Source organism: Toxotes jaculatrix, chromosome 11 (assembly GCF_017976425.1).
Source record: "Toxotes jaculatrix isolate fToxJac2 chromosome 11, fToxJac2.pri, whole genome shotgun sequence".
Classification (NCBI taxonomy): domain Eukaryota; kingdom Metazoa; phylum Chordata; class Actinopteri; family Toxotidae; genus Toxotes; species Toxotes jaculatrix.
This window is the reverse complement of record NC_054404.1, coordinates 2148719-2162549: the sequence shown is the minus strand read 5'-3', so window position 1 is coordinate 2162549 and position 13831 is coordinate 2148719. Positions and strand designations below refer to the sequence as shown.

Genomic DNA, 13831 nt, shown 5'->3' with positions numbered 1-13831 from the left:
AAAATTAATATCACATATTGATTGTGGCTTTTCATAAATCACCTGACTGAGCCTTCCTCTGACTGGCAAAGTTCCCTTTGGAGACTTTGGAACAGCAAAGTCATCAAATTGTAAGCAGACAATTAGCCCAGATAGCAGCCTGAGCCCGTCGTTCATTTTCCGTCTATTTTTCAGCCATATTCTCTGTAAAAAAAAAAAAAAAAAAAAAGCAGTGGATAATGACCTATGACATTTCTATTTAGCCAAATTGAAAGACATTTTGAAAAGTGGCTTCAGTCCTTGCAGGATTGATTCGCGGGGAGCCTACCTAATCACGACTTCCTTTTCAATAAGGGATTATTCACTGACGTTCAAATAAGGTATTTCATCCCATGTCTGAATGGGCCTACAGCCCCCCTCCTTTTCTCTGGATGTATGTATGTATTTATGTGTAAAGGCTGATTTACTGTGGTGGACGCCAGCCCTCCTGATTGATTCAGTCCAGTCTTTAATGCAGAGAGGGGTTCATTGACAGAGTCTGGTGCCATGCATTTAGCCAAGTGGATTAGCCTCTGAATAGACCATATGGGCAATCAATGAGCTATCGGAAGAGTTACAAGTCGCATGATGCATCATCCTTCTTATTATAATCATGCACCGTTTGTTTGATTTCCAGACATTTTACAACATATTGGCCAAACCGAGGTGTTTCAGATGTGATGATCATAGTATGTGAATCCTTACATAGAATATCTTCAGTGAAATCTATGGTATTATTTGAAATGATTAGAAATAGGTTTCAGATCATTCCTTTTGACAGTGACGTTTACCTGAAAACCACCAATAGATGGCGACAGTCACACAGTGTCCACTTTCCTCTGTATGGACTGAAGACTGGTTTTCCTCAGTGCAGCGCTGTCAGGCTGCTTCAGCTGACAAATATCATGTCAACGTATTTTGTGGAGATTATATTTTATATTGCATCCCCTGAAGTGTGTCAGCAGCACACACCTAACAGCCTAGTCTCTTCACAGTTTGCAACTGCTGTTGCATAACACTTTTTCTCATTTTCAAATGGGATTAACATCACAGCAAACAGGGAGGAGCCACACACACGCGTGAAATATCATGAATAGGATATGTGCAGTGAGTGGTGTGCAGCTGAAATGTGTCCATTCATTTTGCCACTCAAGTTTAGAAGGCAATTCAAACCTAAGGAATTGCCACATAAGCTTCTCCACAGGTTTCTATAGTAATCATGTCATAAAAATGCACTCGAGTCATGCTCTTTGCCCTCTGCCTGTCAGCGCAGTTATACTGAAATGTAAAACCAGCCCACCCTCATCAAGAGTTGATGGTGCTGGTTTCATTTCATAACAATTTAAATGCAACCACATGCCCTCTGTGGTTATATAACTCGGCCTATATGTATTTTAATGAACTGGAAAAGTGATTATATTCTTTTTTTTTCTAACTTCTGTAAGAATATGAGCAGGGATGTTTATTTAAAGTAAACAATAAAAAGACTAAAATAACTGTAAAGAGATTTGTAGTTAGTATGGAACTCAGCAGTGACGGTAACCTTTCACAATCATCATCACTGCTCTTGTGCACCCACTGGGACTTCTGTCTCCGGTGCTCATTAGTGAGTTAAGCGAACTTTAAGCTAATTATTTATTTTCTGTACTGTGACTGTAATATTGGCGTAAACGGGAGTGAGTTTGCTGTGATAAGAAGGTCTATCTTCTGTAAATTTATGATCAGATTACTGTACTTTAGTGCGAGGGGGAAGCTGGCACTCTCCTCCTGCTGAATGCGCTAGACAGCAGTGGGGCTCCAGTTGGCTGTGTGCGCTCAGACGCACAGACGCAATCATCCCACTGGCTGGAGTTGGAGGACACTCGCCCGTTTCGCCTCCACCGCTGCTCTGATTCCTTGTCTTTGTCTTCCGGCGGTGAGAAGACCACCCGCACGGGAAGGAGAGAAAGAAAGCACTTCTTTTTATAAATACACAGACTACCGAGAGTCCGAGAAACTGCAGAATCGGGACTGGACACTTTTGGAGGGGAGATTATTTCTTGCATGAGGCGAGCTGGATCTGTTCTGTACAGCGGAGCGCACACTGCTACGTCTTTCAATGGATTTCAAAGCAGTGGAAGTGCCCTGGGAATTAAACTACTGTTAAGTTGCTTCTAGTTCGCAAATTTCGTTCTAACAAGGGTTTCTGTTTCACATGGAGAGGAAGACGATGATCCTCGCAGGATTGTATGTCCTTCTGCCTCTTTTAGGTGAGTTTTAGTGGATTTTATCACCACCAGCAGCTGCTCATTTGATCCAAATTCATCCCATAGGTGCATGAAATATATATATATATATATATATACATTTTTAGCTTTGACCTGTAATAAGGGCGAGTCAGACAGAGGCAGCGGCTGCTCACTGAGAGTATGGGCACCGTGGAGAGACTACTGCACAGCGGTCCAAACTGTTCCAAAACGAAAAAAGTCAGTCAGTAGCTGTCGGTGCTTCATCTAACGATGCTGAACATGAAAGCAAGTTTTCACTCAACTACGCGTTTTCATCGGAATGAGGGAACTCGTAGCACGAAAGTGCTTTTAATTACTGTGTAAATGCAGTGGAGCCTATGTTTGCTTTTGTGGCGACGTAGATGTGTTTTTCATGTTGTCCCTGAATGGCCCGTAAAAGCTCATCTCTAATATTTTAATCGCTGCAAGCAGCTTGTGAGGTTTTCAAGATTAGGATATTTACTGTGAACTAAGAGCGCAAACAACAGACACACAGGCGTTATTATTATTTTTACTTGTATTAAAAATATTATCAATGCCACTTCTGTTTTCAGATGTGTTGTCTTACGCCGAGGAGAGCCTGCGTGCTGGGGCCACCCGGCTGGACTGTGTGAGAGCCAGTGATCAGTGCCTGAAGGAGCAGGCGTGCAGCACCAAGTACCGCACGATGAGGCAATGCGCGGCCGGCGGGAAGGAGAGCAACTTCAGCATGGTGGCCGGTCTGGAGGCCAAGGACGAGTGCCGGAGCGCCATGGACGCGCTCAAACAGAGCCCGCTGTACAACTGCCGGTGTAAAAGGGGCATGAAGAAAGAGAAGAACTGTCTGCGCATTTACTGGGGGATCTATCAGACATTACAAGGTTGGTGCTTTTGGTGGAACTTTTCTTTTGGAGAGCCACCGGGAGAGCTTCAGCCCTTTAGCAGGTCCTGATTTAGAATTGCATAATGGTGCTTCTTCTGCTGAGAGTCTGGGCTTTGATGTTTTTGTATAAAGGACTATCAGGGAATGAAACAGTGGGACAGGAATAGTGTTTTTTTTTCTGGGTATACCCTACAAAGTCCCTCAGGGTCTTTGTTTGTGCAGGGCTGCTACATTTAGAGAACACTCTGCAGCTATAGTTAATGTGAAGTGGACATTCCTCGTCGGTTTTCTAATCTGTTCTGTAAAGGGGTGAGATAATTAGTTACCCCAGCTCCTCCCAGTGCTGTATTGAGTGGGCAACATCAGTCCTCACCCGCCCTCCGTCCCCTTCCAGCTCCGTCACCCTCCCTGCTACCACAAACACGAAATTCAAAAAGTGGCACACGCCTCTGTATCTATTAACAGTTCAATGCGATCATGTACAGTCACTCAACTTTCGTTCAAATTTGGCCCCTGAGTCACTTCACAGCCATGGTCCTACAGCGCGTAGGCACTTTTTGACCTCCTAAATCACTTTCCTTGAAGGTAATGGAGCGTGAAGCTCCTCAGCGCTGGCAGTGCCATCTTATAGTGTTGATCATGGCAGGGGGGGGGCCTTTTTAGTCCCTAAACTGCATCCAGCCTATTGCCAGCGAGTCGACTTCCAGTTGCGCAACACAGCTGACCAACCTGCCTAATCAAGCGTGTGGCTGTGTGCCAGTGTGGATATCGACTGACCCGAATAACCCATGTCACATGCAGGCCAATGTGAGGGATGAAAGATGATAAACAAAACATGGGGTTCAAAATCTATCTATCTATCTATCTGTCTATCTGTCTTGTCTGTCTGTAACGTGGTTATCTTCCTCACAGGTAATGATTTTTTGGAGGAGTCTCCATATGAACCCGTGAACAGCCGTCTGTCTGACATTTTCCGCCTGGCTCCCATCATAGGTAAGAATAAAATACCTTCTCTGTGGAGGCTTTCACTCTATCCCTTACTATTTTTTTTTTTTCATTGTCTCACCGGTCACCGGTCTCACTTGAGATATGGTTAAGCTCCAAGCTGTGCATGCTCTCGCTGAAGGTTATCTGTGTGTCAAGTATTTATCCTCCCTCATCCTCTCCGCTCTCTGTCTTTCTCTCCCCTCGTTCTCGCCCCAGCAATATTGCATGCTGGCTGGAAGTGACCTTGCATGGGGAGCTATAGTTCTGAGTCTCATCAAGCAGTGGATAAATGCTTCAGATGTAGAAGGAGGGCTCTGTTGTAGCTGGTGCTGTGGGTTTGGACAGCTTCCTCTTGTGGTTGTTTGAATCCACTTGTTGAAAAGAGTGTGAGTGAGTAGCTCTGAGTAATGTGGGAGAGCATGACAGGCGTTTTTCTGTTCAGATCTGTGTATGGGAGCCATGCTGACTCAAGCCTCTAGATGGCGATGTTATTCCCTTCTTCACTGCCGTTCAGGGACTCTGTGGTCCCACGGTTGAGACTGCTGTGGGTATCTGAGAGCCAGACGTATGAATGTGGCGCAGTCGTGTAGCTGCTTACATTTTCATTATTACACTGCAGGTGATGAGTGCTGTGGCAAATCAAACAGACACACTCTGCCTCCACATTTTCAAAGAACAAGGCTGATATTTTGACCCCTTTTGATAGAGAGCGGTCTTTTCTTTTTGTTACCTCTGTCATTTTTATCTCACAATAGTCCGATTTGCCCTAAACCATCGCTTCTCCTACAGTGGGGAGAAATCATTATGTGGGTGGTGAGATACAGATAAACAAAATCTTGGACTGGATTGACTTCAGGACCAATTTGGTCCCATAGGAAGACTCTTTGAAAAGCCAGCTGTTTTTCTGAAGCCTATTCTTTCCTTTTGCTACTCTCTATAGAAAAAGAGGGAAAAAGCCCACCATGTCACCCTATACAGTGTACATCTGGCCTTTAGTTTGCCAGCTAGTCTCAGCAAGGGCGAGACGTCCACAGGCCCACAGGAGTGGGAACAGACAGATTTATAGTGTCATTCTTATAGTCCAGACAGGCACTCCTTATTTGATGTCCAAATGTCTCCTTATGTTGATTGATGGCTTTGCATGTGCATATATCTCTCTCTGTGAGCAGCAGTGATCAAACATCAAATCAGCCCAGCACAGTTAACGAGAATGGGGTTGCACTTCAACAACAATCAACTTCTGATTGTTTTCATTTTTAATTACTCTGTAGATTATTTTCCTTCTCTTGTTTGCTCCACAACAATCAGGCTACCTCTGGAAATTATCTTGAGACCCCCTTTGGGGTCGGGAATCCCAAGTTCACTATAAAGCGTGGATAAAGAGTGACATGATAGAAAGAAATAGGCAAGTGAAATGGTAATAAGCAATAAGACAGAGCAGAGGGATAATGCAGAAAGGGAGAAAGCAAGAAGGAGAATAGCAATCTGATCATTAGGGAAGAATCATACAGCAGGAGTGGGGGATATAAGGGTGAGAGCAGAAGGCTACAGGGGTGAGGGTTAATCAGTGAATAGCAGGGTAAGGCTAAGAGTACGGGGAGTACAGAAACAGAAAGCTTGAGATTACTCTGCCTCCTCTTCTATTTCTGCGAAAATTAAGGGCAAGGTGACAGGAGAAGGATCGAGGCAGAAATGATTAGAACTTAGAGCTTGTTTATTATCACTCTGACAGATTTGTACATTTCAGTTCTATGGTTCAGCACAATGAAAACTATAAATAAAAAAAAAAACACAAAAGCATACATCATTTTAAAAGGGGACAGATATGAAAAGTATGCTCTGAGGATTCTCTCATTTTTAAGTTCTGCAGATTTAGGTCTTGTTTCACACAGAATTTATATTTGAAGTTTCAGTGATATTAATGCACAGTTCAATACCCGATCTGATCGTTTTTCTCGTTTAGGCCTCTGTACATTTTCTATTCTGCTGCACCTTTCTTTTGAACATCATTTGGTCCCTACATACCTTCAATTTCATGATGAAAGATTAGCGATTAATCAGAACTTTTATTCTAGGTCATAGCCCAAACTATTTAATGACAATTTTATTTTTGTAGACTGGTCTCAGGTTCTCAAACACCGGTTTGTGACTGCTTTCGGCTCAAGTGAGCAGTCTGTGATTAACCCCCTATTTCTGGAGGCCCTCTGAACGTCTATCATGTTTGTCTCAGTAAGTCAGTGCCACTCAGTGATCCAGGCTATAGGAACAATAGGCAGCCACGGTGATCCTGTAATTCCATAGTCGACCCCTTGTCTCTGACTGAAGCCACTAATCTCTAGTGACACCCAAACATATAGTGCACAGATGCACAGACACTCAAACGCACACAGTGTTGTGCCCTGAACACCTGTTCCCACTGTCACGCCCATAGGCGTCAGTCTGATTTCATTAGAGGGGACATGTAGGGTGTTGTCTGTCCAGCTGACGTGGATACATGCATTGTCTTTGTAGATTTACAGAAAATCATTTAGTTATTTATAATCTTACAAAAACACATTGGATAGAACAAGTATAAAACTCTGACACATAGAAAGCTCACCTGATCAAATCCAACCGATTTATTTATTTTAATTCAAAATTTGAAATGGAACATTCTAGCTAATAGATGTGCACACAACAGTTCCAGTGGGTTAATTTAGCTAATTATTTTCAGATCTTTACCTGGGGCAGAGTGCCTTTACCTCTGGGGAGTCCAGTGAGTCACAGTCAAGTGTGAGCATCTCACTTATCTGCACCAAAAAATGAGCAACTACTGCTGCAGTAGAGCAGCAGTCTGCAATGGGTAGCTCCTCAGTGATGCTTGTACACTCTGTACAAAGATGTACAGCAAAGTTGGCTGCACAAAGTTGTAATTTTGGTGTTTGATTACGAACGTTTGGAAAGAATCGTGTTGGTGTCTGAGGCCTACTTGTGGACGTGATGTCAGCACTGAAGCACCTTTAAGAATTTGACATTACCATAGGTTTTTCAGTGGTCTTCAGAGTCCATCATGTCTGTCCTGATCAGCACATGTTGCTGAACAAATGGCAAATCTAGATTTTTCTGCTGAGCTTGTTCACTGTTAAGTGTCATAAGTGGTTTTAATAATACAGACACAACATGACTCTTTCTAAAAGTTGCCATCTCCATCATGTATTCATTCACTGCGTTGAAGTGATGACAGTGTTAAATCTGGAACCTGTGAATGTGAGCTGCTCATAGGAAATATTTCAGACTCATTTAACACATCAGTTGTGGTGGCAGTAAACAAGACTCGCTGTGTGTGAGGATATATCGAAGCATGTGCACCTGTGTTTTTTTCGTCATTTCCATTCCTGGTTTAATTCAGGCTGTTGACTGCTTTCCCCAGTTTCCTCTCCCAACAACATATCCCCTTGTTAAGTACCTTTATCTTTTTCTCTCTTTAGCAGCTCTACCTGTTTTGATGTCTCTGTCTCAGTTCGTTAAAGGGCTCAGTGAGTTCTTCTGCTGCCTGTGGAACCACTGAGACCACTGCTTCCCTGTTAGTGGAAGAAGTATGCTGGTTTCATTTTACACTGAGGTCATACACCATGCATGACGTGCATAGATACTGACAAGTATGCCTGTGTAAGGCGTGAAAAATTAAATCTGCACAAACTCTTCTCACTGCACGTGTCACAGTTTCGCCACTGCCTGTACATTGGTCCATTTTGATGCTTAACCTTTCTGTGACCTTAGAGAGATGTGAGGTTTGTAAGGTGATAGCTTTGTACACCCATGAGCAAAAAGTTAGACTTCGCGTCGAACAGAAAAACAGTAATTTTCTGTCACACCAAATGATTTCATATACGCTTAAAGGAAGGAGAGAGCAGATGAAATGGCTGCCTTTCTTTTCACCAGTTGCCCGTGTTTATGAGTCAGTGATCCATGCAGGAGGGAGCGACACAGAAACAGAGAGCATTATTCTGAGATTCAAGTGGATTTGGAATTACTGCCACACCATTTGGCCCCGGCCGCTGCAAAATCAAAGCAGTGTAGGAAATGGATGAATACACAGCCTGGGCAGTTTCGTATTGCTGTTTTCTGTTCAAAGTACCTTTTGCATCCTTTCAAAACATTTTCTCCGCAGGTTGTTTCACCGCACTCTTCCCACCTCTTCATTTTCTCTTTCTTGTTCTTTTCCTTCCGCATCATCCCGTTTTTTGACCTTGAATATCTAAAATATATTACATGCCCAGCTATCCTGATCATCTTGACCTCTCAGTTTTAATTCCTGTAGTGTCCCAAAGCACAACTGACGTGTTCTTAATTTAAAGAAAAGGAAAAAAAAAGTGTATATTTGAGAAATGGGTGATATGAAATGATTAGAAAACATTTTGGCAAAATGCCACAAAGATTACAGTTCATGATTGCTCCGTTTGCGGATGAGACTGTGCGAGCCAGTTGTCGTTTAGCACAAGTAACGATGAGAGGTGAGAGAAACGTAAGACGGGGCAAAAAGTGACACGGACCGTAATCGACAGTCTGGGCAGCCGCCAAAAATGACTTAACGTAAAACACAGCAGCTGTGGTTAAATGATGGGGTAGCAGAGGGTGAAAAAGGATAAGAACATCACGGATTCCAGGAGGTGCGACCTATGCATAGAGATGAGTTTACACAACTATCCCTCTCACGCTGGCCTGCGGACTGACCTTTTACAGTGGTTTGGCAGTTTTGAAGTGATAATATAGCATTTAGGTTGGCAGCACTTATCTTAAACTACTTTATAGTAAACAGCATAGTCTGACAGAATTTTAAAATTTTTCTAAACCCGTTCTCCTTTATGTCTTACCCTGTCCTTGCATGTCAAGGGCATCAGTAACTGTAACTTAAATTCAACTAAATCTAGACAGATTTTTTTTTTGAGTGTTGCGGCTGTTTATCTCTAGCCTGTGTATATTTCCGATATTTTACAGGCGCCTATGCAGTAATCGGAAACTGTGTTCTCTGGCTTGTAATGAATTTTTTTTTCCTCATCGTTGTGTATTGATGTCTGTTTGGCTGAAACTCTCTCCTTAAGCTCCGTCCTCCTCCCAGTTGGCTGGTACAGCATCTCTCTGTATATCACCCACTCACCACTCATAAGCCCCAATACACCAAAGCTCAATATTGTGTCTCTTCCATGTGTCAGAAGACTTCAAACGCATCTTGTCCTCCTCCCGCCCACTGCTGAAGTCAACCTCGAAGCGCAGTTGCAGCAACGTGTGCATATATGTGTATGTGTTGCGAGTGTGAAAACATCTGTAAGTGCGTGGCCCGGCTGTCAAGCCAAGGCAGTGCTTCAAATCTCCCTGTGCTGACACGCAGAGCTGAGAGGCTGTCAGCGCCACTCAACCACTGGCTGCAGAGGAAGTCACTCTCATTATGAGCTGCCAATGTTTAGAGATAAGAGTGTCTACCACTATCTCTTTCCCGTCTTGTGTTTGTGTGTATGCCTGCATCTGTGTGTGTGTGTGTGTGTTTATGTGAGTGCGAGATAGAGTCAGTGAGGGAATGCAGAGGAGTTACAGAGGTAGAAACATAATTTATTGTGCTGTATCTTTTGGAGAGAGAGAGAGAGAGAGAGAGAGAGAGAGAGACCATCCTAGCTGTTCTCTTAACTTTAACTTTGCCTTTATTTATCCAGAGCTGGTTGACTGAGCACACTTGCTCTTCCCTCCGTGCCTCACACTTATTCAGTCAAATGTATTTGTTGCTGAGAGTTGCTCTGAATATAAACTGCCCTACACGGTTTGCCACCAAGCGGATTTAGTGTTCAGCTTGCAGAAGTTGTTGAAGGAGTGCGTCAGTCTGGATCGCTGGATCAGGATCGGCGCACAACCTGACATTATAAAACAGATCAGGACACGATCAGTCCTCCCAGACCGTAGGACAAAGACATCCTACACAAGGCAAGGCAAGGCAAGACAAATGTATTTCAACAGCAGGCAGTTCAAATTGCTTTAGAAGATGACACAGTAGACGACAGGTTGACTGTGATTATTAGAGACATGTTTTCAGGCAAACCCCAAATCTTACAAAAACACAACATTTAAAGCTCAAGGATGTAAAGTTTCAGTTAGAAAATAATTCCTACTCACAGCACAGCTGTTTTCGACCATGTGCTCATGATTATTTCTCTTCTCACGCTGGATGTTGACAGTGGCTTTCATAAGATCAAACATATTAATAATCTTTATGAGAAGAATGGACAGTGACTTCATCAAAAACAAATAGAACAGGTTTATAAAGCAGAGAAAAAGCGGGATCAGAGCATCATTGCTGAAGCCCCATGCAAATCCAGAGTGTTTACAATATGACAGTCTGTTTTTCTAGGAACAAGCAGTGCCGCTGATGAAGTCATGAGTTTCCTGGTTTGGTTTGGAATCACAGTCATGCACTTCTGACCTCACCGCTGTGCTTATAAACCCTTTAGCATCGTTTCCCAGAAAACTTCTTCGTCTTCATAAGCTAAATGACTCAGTTCCTGAGGCTCATTCAAGCTGCACCAGGAAAAGAGATGCTCCTCTCTTTTTCTGCGTGTCAGTCACAGACGGAAAGTGCAGGTCTCAGTCTAGTCTGACTCACAGCAACTCATTTTCAATTCATTGGCTCTTCCAGACAGTTTTATCCAGAGTACCGTCCTCTTACACACACTTGGTGACATGCATATTCATTCCTCAGTCGTCGTTCTTGGTGCAAGCTAGTTTCAACAACACAGAACACCTCAGAATCATTTTCTGAAGCCTACAAGGTTGAAGAACGTGAAAACTTTGGACATGTGCCAGCATGTTTTGGCGATGATAGCAGTCAAATGTCGGGTTTACGCAGAAATAAAGCATTTTAGCAGCAGTTTTCAGGCGTCAGTCTCTGACAGAACATCAAAGAACCTTCATATTTTTCATAAGTCGTCTTTCTATTTCTTTTTTTTTTTGTTTGTCCCACAGCTTTGTCTTCTAGTGCGTAATACTAGTGATGCTGTAGACTTCTGGTCTTGAGTTTCACTCTTAAAGCTCTTCTTGCACTCTGACATGACATTTTTCTGGTACACGTTTTAACGCTGCATCCATTCACCCACCTGTCACGCGAGTCCTCATCTTCGGGACGTTGTCTCTTTGCAGTGCCCCCTGTAGATCTCACCATCCCATCCCCCTGCACAGGAGTTTGTTTTCTTAAAGACTCCCAAATCCACCGCTGACATTACTGTCCCAGTGCCTTGTCTCATATGAAGCCTAATCAATATGGCGCTGTGTTAGATTGGAAACTTGAGGCTGTGTCTACAAGAATCTATTGATTTCCTTCTTTTTCCCCTGTTCCCTCCTTATTTTCTCCCAAGCTCTTCCGTTCGGGCCGGGATCAAAGGATTTTATCCTTCAGCAAGGTTTGAGGTGTACAGTTCCAGACTGAGCCCCGCTCGTGTTCTGAGAGGACGCAGCCTGTTGGGGATTTGTGTTTTCACTGACCTTGTCTCATCTCTGTACAGCTGATTTTTAGCATGGAGTGTGCTGTAATGTGAACTATTCAGAGATTCTAAGAGATGAATGAGCATATTTTTAGTTAAATATAGATAGATTGAAGTTGTTGGTGGTTTGGGAGAATAGGCAAGGCTCAAGGAAAATTCCTCTGCATTGCTGGAGAAAGATTATTCTAATTCACTGCTAGCTGTCAGCTTGCATTGTAAAATGTGCTGTATTATGCGGCAGGGACTGAACCTAGATCAGATTTAATCTGGATCCTTAAGGCAAGGTCGAAAGAACACCTTTATAGTTCATGTCTCGCTGACTTTATAACTCTTTGCTCGTGCATTTCCTCATTCCAACCAGGCCTTTTAAAATTCTCCCTCCTCATGCAGCTACATGTCAGCTGGCCACTTAATTCACCACACTGTTTCAGAAATGACTGATCCAGCTGTGGGCCATTGGCAGAATAATTCTAACAGCAGCCATATCATCAGGTTGCCAGTCCATTCGCGCGCTGGCACACTATGGGCCAAGGAAATCATTTAGTTAAAGGTGACCAGATTCGAGTCCCTCTGAGAGGTCTTTGATTGGATGTGAAGTGGGGGGGTGATTCATCATAGTTAATAAATACGGTTGACAGCTCAAATCAGCGGGAGGGAGCATGTGCCAGGTCTGCCTCCCGCTGCTGCTTTATACTGCATGCAAATACGGACAATTAACTTTTCACATACACAGCTGCAGACACCTACGCAGATAGTTATACACAAAATATGTGTGCGCATGCTGCCCCGCAAGACTCACAAGCAAAGGACGGATTGCAGAGTATAAAGTGTCATAAATTTAGGATTAAGAAATAACAGTGATGATCGGATTTGAATACTCAAATCCCCAAAATATAGTATGATGTGATAGATGTTTTTCTTTTTTGTAGTGTGAAAGCATATTTAGGTTGAAGGTAGATGCACATTAACAAAATAAAAGTGTGCATAGCTTTTTAACCAAATTTAACCCAGATTTAACCTTGATGTGCAAATAATTACATTTGAATGAACAATGAAGATTGTTTTAGTGCAGAATGGTTAATTACGGCGTGTTATAATCACACTGTGTTTTGCTTGGCTCTGGCTGAGGCATGGCTGACCAGTGGCAGGTGTGTCAAAGCCACGGCCTTGTGTTAAGCTGCTGCTCTAAGCCCTCAGCTGCACACAGTCAACTCGCAGGATTAACTTGCCTCGGCTCTGAGCGTCAGGCCTTTCACTTGTGACTTTGTGTCTTAATAGAATTTCATACTCTACCGCAGGAAACCGGACTGGACTGAGCCGTGCTTTTTCATTCTTTCACAGAAGTGGATTTGTAGAGTTACGCTTCTTTCCCTGCTTGCAGTTGTAGAAATGTGTCATTTGTAGCCTGTGTCTCTGTTTGGCCTGTTTTGTCTTGTACCTTATATGTTGCTTAAATCCATGAGAGACTGCTTTCAATGTCCGATGTCAACGGGGATGATATTAGCATAGTATTAATAGTTCTGCAATAATTAAGATTTCTTGGTTTCTACTTTTTTTTTCTCTTTATAAAGGGGAGTGTAACATCACACTCAGCTGTACCAGCCAAGGCCGTTAACTCAGTGCATGTGGTGAATTTATTCATTTGGTTCAAAAACTGTCCAGCCATGTTAAGCTAACACAGTGTAGTGTTTTGGGTTTTTTTCCCACCACATCTGTTTGTTTCTGTCTTATTGTAAAACACTACTTTTGTTTTGTTATACCCTTAATTTGCGGAGTCATAAAAACTAGGGCCTCATTTTTATGACTCTTGCTCATGCAAAATAAATAAATAAAAATAAATGTGTTATGATGCTATTTTATGTACTTATGCTCCGTTGGGTCCAAGTTTATTCTCTTAGCTGGCACAAACAGTTTCCATCCAGTTCGTGATCATGCAGTGATGTAGTTGTTACATCTGTCATTGTACATTGTAGATGCTGATGCATGAAAAGGTTTTTTGGGTAAACCTGAGATCATCACGCACAGCTTGTCAGTGATCTGGCTTCATGTGTTTTGGGAAACCTTGGTCTGTAAGGACCATCTTTCCAGCCCCAGCTGCAAGTTTTACAGAACTTTAATGTTTTCTCGCAGAACAGCAACGTAAATTTTCTTTTCCTGCTGAAAACACTTTGATGGTACCCTACTGCTCGATTGGA

General features: G+C 42.9%; 1 protein-coding gene across 1 annotated transcript in view; it reads left to right on the top strand.

Annotated features, from left to right (window-relative positions):
- Nucleotides 1-1890: 1890 nt before the first annotated feature.
- Nucleotides 1891-13831, top strand: part of gfra1a (gdnf family receptor alpha 1a) — a 73916-nt gene continuing 61975 nt past the window's right edge. The window contains exons 1-3 of the mRNA XM_041049938.1: nt 1891-2267; nt 2840-3145; nt 4060-4140. Of these exons, the coding sequence (XP_040905872.1) occupies nt 2213-2267; nt 2840-3145; nt 4060-4140 (442 nt within the window). The 5' untranslated portion in view covers nt 1891-2212. The remainder of the gene's footprint in view (nt 2268-2839; nt 3146-4059; nt 4141-13831) is intronic.